At 36.7% G+C, this 7,675-nt stretch overlaps 1 protein-coding gene across 1 annotated transcript; it reads right to left on the reverse strand.

Moving 5' to 3' along the window:
* Window positions 1–878: 878 nt before the first annotated feature.
* On the reverse strand, window positions 879–2,916 carry LOC107856557 (probable carbohydrate esterase At4g34215). The gene is made up of 2 exons (XM_016701553.2): window positions 2,048–2,916; window positions 879–1,402 (listed from the first exon to the last, which is right to left on the reverse strand). Exons 1-2 carry the CDS (start codon window positions 2,729–2,731, stop codon window positions 1,148–1,150), a joined length of 939 nt encoding a protein of 312 aa, XP_016557039.1. The 5' UTR covers window positions 2,732–2,916; the 3' UTR covers window positions 879–1,147.
* Between the last annotated feature and the right edge of the window lie 4,759 nt (window positions 2,917–7,675).

Consider the following 7,675-nt stretch of genomic DNA (forward strand, 5'->3'; position numbering starts at 1 on the left):
CTTTGAAAGGGTTCCCAAAATGAGTTGGCAGCTAGTGTCCTCCAATTCAAGAATTTAATTACAATATATATATATATATCACATCACTGGTTAGATCAGCTAGATGTTGATCTTTTGCCTACTTGTTTCCCACTTTTCTTATTGCAAACAGAGTTGTACCAATATTTAGGGAGATAGTAGGGGCAGCTCTGGACCAATGTATTTACTAATTCCTTAATACCACCTAATTCCTTTCTGTATTTAACTTAATGTACATTGAGAAGTTACTATTTTTATTAGGTTACCTTTGAATCAGAAGAGAGATTTTATGAAATGAAAGATCAATAACGGAATCGGATCTGATGTATCATAAGAGATTTGTCTTTTCTATTGATTCCTGTGGATTGGATCAAAACAATTCTTGAATATTAATTAATATCATTGATATTTATGCATAATCAAGTGTCATGATGGGGTAAATACATTTTACATTATCTGTATATAAGACTTAAAACTCACTATTACTATTATGTGATTTGAACCTCTAACTATAGGACAATTACTAGGGATTAGGGAAGCAAGGTTCAAGATTATATTCTACATTAAGAAAGTAATCATGAAATTTGAAAGCTAATCTTGGGAAGTGTTAAAACACTACTTGAAAATTAGACCCACAAAGCAAAGAAAGTTGTAGCACAAAGACAGGATGGATGGTCCCTAGCTCTGATATTTTTCCTTTTCACTATTCTGGGGACAATATGCTACTTATTCATGAAAAGTATGAGTACTGACTTAATGGTACGTGTTATATATGCTCTTACAAAGGGCCCTACGTTACGAAAACGTTACTCCACTCCGAGCGCGGAGTTAGAGTATAGTTTACGGACCAAACTCAGTAACTTTGGTCTAAATATTTATTCGGATTAAGTTTAGCATCCACAAGCACTAGAATCCTGAATCATAAGTTTCAAATTCTGATTCCGCCTCTGACTCCACTTTAGTAAATTATGAAACTTGTAAGTTGTACCATTATGAATACATACAAGTAGGCCAAAATTTGTTGTCCTACTCGTGTCGGATTCTTCAAAAACGTTGTACTTTGGAAGGACCGGACGCACATCAAAGGACATTTTTGGAGAGTTCGAGCTACATAGATTGAGACTACTAGCTACATCATATGATAAATCTTGTTTGAGTTGAATTTAACAGATTGAAATTTGGTGGTGAGAAATGCCTGAGCCATCATATTACCAAGTTGGATTTGGCCTTGGGTTGTGAGATGAATGCCATCAGAACCCACTGGTAGACCTTTAGCATCCACCTTTATTACATTTGGAAGATCAATATCCATCTGTGCTTGTCTCACTACATTTACAAATTTAAATTTTTTTGCTAATTCTTCTTTTGGATAATGTAAAACAACCTGCAAAAAAGAAGATTTTAGCTTACTTCTCTACAACTTTTTTTCTTCTGCAACATAATTGATAATGTGTAACTACAAATATCTGTCTATACTAATATTGATTTTTTACATAAAATTGAAAAGAAATTATAGTTGTTTTGGTTGATCAGATTACTCCATATATTTTACAGCATCAGGTAAAATTAATCTATAATAATAACTAACTCTTCATATAAAGAATTTTCATATGACAACAAGAATATTAAATAGGTAACTCAATGAGAACCTCAAAAATAGAGTGAGAACATGTTAAATCCAGCGAAATTGCATCGCTAACATAAAACATATCACACAATCAATATATATAACTTAAATCCGTGTTAACACTAGTATAACAATACCTTTGCTAAAGCTAAGAATTTGTTCAAAAGCATGTATAGGTTCAAGTCTTCAAGAAATGTTTAACTTGTAAGCACAATGATAGTCAGTAGCTAAAATGATTTTTTTGATAGTCCATCACAAATCTAGCTTCAAATAGAATTAGCGACAGATTTTTATAGTTTAATGACAGGAGTTGTCCCTCGCTAATTCCCATTTCTCTAGGATTATATGTACATAAATCAAACTAGTGAGCGAAAGAAATTAAGGGATGTATATGTAATTTACCATAACAACAGGAAGGATTGGAGAATTCAAGTCAGCACGTAAATCTCGAATGAACTTTATTAATTTGGACTTATAATGTCTTGGAATCTTCTGGCGTTTTGAATCACTTTCACCATGGTACCACAATAGTCCTCTAATTATTCCGCCATCTCTAAGAGAAACCTTAGCTCTACTTAACAATTGTTCATAAGGGAAATTCCCACGATCCCATAAATCGATTCCAGTACCTGATCTTGAACATGGCACTAAACCAATCACCCCGAAATTTGGATCTCTTTTAAGAATTGCATTAGCAAATACCATTCCAGGACCAACTCCACAACTTTCTAGACAATCAACCGCGTAATTAAGGGGTTCGTGTGCAATCTCCCACTTCATATTTACCTTTAATCGAAGAATATTGTATGGATCAGGTTGACATTCGCGAGGTATAATACGATTCCAAGTGAAGTTGTGTACTCCGCCTTGGCCGGCCATGTTGCTCTGCCCTGCTAATATGAATATTTGTTTGTTTAATTTGTCTGTGCTCCGATTTGTAATTAGCTGATGATACTGATCGTTATGACTACTAATCCACCTTAAGTAAAACAGAACTAAGATAAACAACAAGATTAACAACATTTCTCTGGTTGCATATTGTAACTTGTTGAATTTGAACAACATGGTCTTCATCTCCCCCTTCATTTTCGATGTAGTCAGAGAGTTGTACTTGTTCACTTATTCTTGTGGTACAAGAAGCAAAAATAATCACCAGACATTCATTTCTTATTTTAGTGGCATCTCAAAATGGAAAGTGCAAAGTGCCCAACTTGGCAGCTTCAAACAGATACATTTTCAGTGGAATTAGTGCATGAACAATAAAGGTTCCAAATTTTAGCATTCGTGTATATCAATTTTTATACTTCGATTTGTTATTAGCGAACGAAATGAATGTAAGATACGCTATCTTTGGTAAGTCATTAAACGTTACTGATTACTGAGATTGCAAAGGAAGGAAATATAGTCTTTGATATTACAAGGGTCGTTTGGTACGATTTTGGATGAGATAAGTAAGGACATTTCATGTGTGGATATCTCATAGTAATTCAACTATTTTATTATAAGTGGTAGGATAAAATAGTCTCGGAATTAAGTACTAACTTATACTACCAAACTTTATTCCGAAATTATTTTTCTCCGTGAAATGAAAGTACAAGCACCACATGGAATAATAAACTGCATGGTTAAAGCATTAGTGTTTGTCAATTAATTTTGTATAGGTAAAAATACAGTCCATCCGTTCGTCAATAGTTGTTGCCTTCGACATAGGTTAAGAAATACTTTAGTAAATGATGAATGTAATTTTATCATATTATTCTTTAAATATAATAATTTTTAATGCTTTGAGAAATGTATTGAATAATAAATCATATTTAATCTCGTATTCACTAGCCAAGACATGACATAAATAGTAGACAACTCTCTTACAGTCAGTTATGCGATTGATTGGGGAGAGATTGTTAGTATAACTATTGATAATGATAAAATAGACAAATTATTTATTAGTAATTTTTTAAACTGAATAAGTATTGTTAGATAATTATTGAACAAGTAAAAGTGGAGTAAGGGACATGTGCGGAGCCATCTATATTAAAGGATGGTAGGGAAAAGACATCGTTTTCATCCTAAACTATACACAAAAAGTCTAGTTCACACCTAAACTATACTAGTGACCTATTATACACCTAAATTATAAAAAAGTGATACTTTTTACACCCTGTCAGGCATTATACCACTTGCACGTAGTGTGATGTTGTACACGCGTCTGCCACGTCAACGCCACATCAGCATGATACGAAAAAGATAATAAATTTATTATTTTCATAAATTTTTCTTTTTTCTTTTTAATTTAAATTCTTTTTCTTTCTTCTTCAATATCCAGAATTTTCATTGTTGTCCCAAACCTCCATTGTTATGAGGTCAATTTTTTTTCTTTTTCTTCAATATCCAAAATCTCCATTGTTGTCCAAAATATTCATTGTTCAATTTTTTTTCTTTTTCTTACTGGACTACTAATGCAACTTTGCACTCCTCTTTTACCTTTCATACGGTCCACCAATCCATATCAACTTCAGGTTATTAAAGCTCCCAAGCCCAGAAACCATGTTTAAATTTCTTCTTTTCTTGAATTGAGTTTTGGGAAGTTTCAACATATTCATACTTTTGGGAAATTGAAGGAAAACTTGTTTTGCCTGGAACTGAGAATTATGAGGATATTCCATTAATTAAAGATTTTCTTTTGCTGAGTTTGGGACTATTTGAAGAAACAAGTTGTGTCCTTTGTTGAAAAAATCAGTTGCAAACTTTTCAATTCATCTAAAGTGATTAAAAGTTTGTATCTTGATTTAATGGAGAAAGAATTCCGTCACACCCCTTTTTTACGTACTCCAAAAAATGTATATTTTAAGGGTCGAAAGGGTTTTATTATTTAAGTGACAAGAAATGAAAATTTTGTTTCGGAAAAGGATTATTTACATTTTTTATTCATAGTCGCCACTTGGCATAATCCGGTGTGCCAAGTCACCTTTGAAAAATCCTTTTCGAAACCATTTGACTCTTAAACTGGTTTGCGAACAGAGATTTCGGCTAAGGAATTCTGTTGACCGAGGGGAAGGTGTTAGGCATCGCTCGATCCCGTGGTTCAACCATGGTCGCTTGGTAGAGTGTATCGACTATTTTTGGCATTATGAAATGTATAAACCACACAAAAGAACACAAATAATCAAACAATAAACAAAACAAAGCAGTCCAAAAACGTAAAGTCCAGTCCAATTATACAGTCCGAGAAAATAAATAAAAAATACTAAAATATAAATCCTAGTCTAAACTAAATCTAAGCTCCAATGCCTTACCCGACACCGCGGGCATTCATCTCGATCATTTTTCGCCAACATGATACGTCGGGGCATTCCCCAGTGAATAAATACAAGTGATCTCGGGGCATTCTCCGGCTAAATAAATACATCTGAATTAAACACGATAATCTAGACAAAGACATTCACACGCACATTCCAACATTCAACCAAAATAACAAGTTTTAAAATTTGCCTACCCGGACCTATGTTTGCCTATCCGCTTGACTTACCATGATACTATCACGAAATTGATAATTAGACGAGAAAATAACAATAATGACGAATCCAAACAACAACGAATCAAAATTAACCCTAATTCACTTTAACAATTTTTTTTAACTTGCGCCCCGAATTTCTTTTAAACCACATGATTAGTGCATGCTTCGATTTTTCAATCACATCTCATAATCCGAAACCAACATCAAACACAACACAAAAAACGAAAATTCAAACCAAACACACAACAAATAAATCATCCACACCCACAACATCAATAAAAAGTCAAAATAAATTAAAGATTCGGTTAGAAGAAATGGACCTCGGTGAAATTAATCCTTGTCGATAATAGAGAAATCCGAAGACCAAAATACTCGATCGAAGAACCCACAACGAACAACTCCAAACTCGATATTGAGTTCAACCGGACAGATCGGAAAACCACGATAAAACCTCACGATGAATAACCCACAAATCCGAATAAACTTCAAAAACAACCCAAGATCCCAGATTCGAAACCCCAAACCAACGATTTCCAACTAACTTTGCACGAACCAAAACAACTCGGATGGATTCAAAACCTTAAGGAATAAGAAATATCAAACGAACCGAGACTGAAATTATGAAAAATCGAGAAGACCCATACGCGAAATTTCGTCGGAATTAGTGGAAAACGGACGGGGTGTCGTTGCCGGTCATCGGCGGCACTGTTTCCGGTGACTGCCGCCGACGGAGAAGGAGATTGAAGCAGTGAAGCTGGTCAGATTCTCGGCCGACGAACGGTGTTGTCACCGGTGGACGAGCTGCGGCCGGAGCTGGCCGACGCGGAGCGGCGCTAGCACTAACGCCGGTGCTGTCGTCGTTGCTGGTGAGAGGTCGGGTCGGCGGCGCTGGTCGCTGACGGCGGGAGCAGCGACAGCGGTCGGTGCTGTTGACGGTGGCTGTTGTCACCGGAGGGGGGGAAGGATGGTGGCGGGTTGTTGTTGACGGTGGTGGTTATCACCGAAGGAAGGGAAGGACGGTGGTGGCAGATCTAGGTAGTGACGAGACAGATCTGAAAGGCGGAGAACGGAGCGGTGCCGGCGCTAGTTCGCCGGAGGGGAAGAGAAAAGGAAGTTGCGGCTGAAGCTGTGTTATCGTCACCGTCGTTGGTCGGACGGTGGTGTTGCGGTTGATCGCCGGCGAACTTTATTGGAGAGAGAGAGTGAGAGTCTAGAGGGAGAAAATGCTGATGATTTTTTTTGTTGGATTTGTTACTGTTCTCCTTCTTTTGTGTGTATGTGGGTATATATATATTGTATTTTGCTTTTGAGTCCTTTCTTCTTGGACAAGAAAAAAAGAGGGGGGGTGGGGTGACGTGGGGTAGGGTTAGGTAGGGGTAGGAAGGTGGGGTATGGGGCATGGGGTAGTGATGTGTTGTCCAAAATTGATAGGAGGGGTGGTTAATTTTGTTACAAAAGAATATTTGGGGGATTAGGTTTGTTAGTAGGTTTGTTATTTTTTGTATTTTTATGGGATATAATCATACAGGTGAAGGCACGTGGTAAAATAAAGGATAAAAATGTGTAACTTGGGTCTTCGGGAGGGACAGAATTAGGTGTCTACATCATGCCCCCTTTGAATGTAAACACGCAGTGTTTTCAAACAAAGAAGTAGACAACGAGACAGAATTTTATCCCGACCATTATTCAAAGGAAGAACCAGAAGAAAGAATGACTATCGGGTTTTGAATTAGGACAGCCTACCCACCCAAGTTATGAAGGGATCAAGTGACAAGTATCTCCAAGGATTGGACGGAGATGGACTATACCGAGTTGGAGAGTCGAGTGAGGTTCCGTCGAGGTTCCGGTCCGCGGCTCTGTTATTACATCAAAATAAAAATTACAAGTTAAAACATAAATGAAATTACAAAAATCCTATCTATACAACTTTTGTTGGTTCTTGACTCGACTTTCATCACCCTATTCTTCAGGTGGGCCCCTGCCTTGCCATTTCTTTCAACTTGTTGCTTGGCTTTCAATTGCTTCACTTTGTTGCTTGACTTTTCGTTTCTTCACCCTATTCTCCAGGCGGGCTCCTGACCTGCTATTTCATCACCCTGTTCTTCAGGTGGGCTCCTGAAACTCAAAATTAAAACTAGAACAAAAATTATCTCAAACAAAACTATAGTAAAGTAGTATTTCATTTTTGAAAGCGTTGTCCCATTTTCCAGGAGGGTCCTGAACAGAAAGTAAAGTCCCATTTTTCAGGAGGGTCCTGAGCAGAAAGTAAAAATCTCATTTTTTAGGAGGGTCCTGAACTGAAAGTAAATTCCCATTTTTCAAGAGGATCCTGAATTGAAAGTAAAATTGCATTTTTCAGGAGGGTCCTGAACTGAAAGTAAATTCCCATTTTTCAGGAGGGTCCTGAGTAGAAAGTAACATCCCATTTTTCAGGAGGGTCCTGAACATAAAGTAAAATTCCATTTTTCAGGAGGGTCCTGAACAGAAAGTAAAGTCCCATTTTTCAGGAGGGTCCT

This window comes from Capsicum annuum, chromosome 4 (assembly GCF_002878395.1).
Source record: "Capsicum annuum cultivar UCD-10X-F1 chromosome 4, UCD10Xv1.1, whole genome shotgun sequence".
In the NCBI taxonomy this organism is placed as follows: domain Eukaryota; kingdom Viridiplantae; phylum Streptophyta; class Magnoliopsida; order Solanales; family Solanaceae; genus Capsicum; species Capsicum annuum.

Coding starts and splice junctions, on each gene's coding strand:
- LOC107856557 (XM_016701553.2), bottom strand. CDS start 2,731: ATGAAGGGGGAGATGAAGACCATGTTGTTCAAATTCAACAAGTTACAA. Junction 1,403..2,047: donor CAATCCTTCCTGTTGTTATG/GTAAATTACATA, acceptor TCTTTTTTGCAG/GTTGTTTTACATTATCCAAA.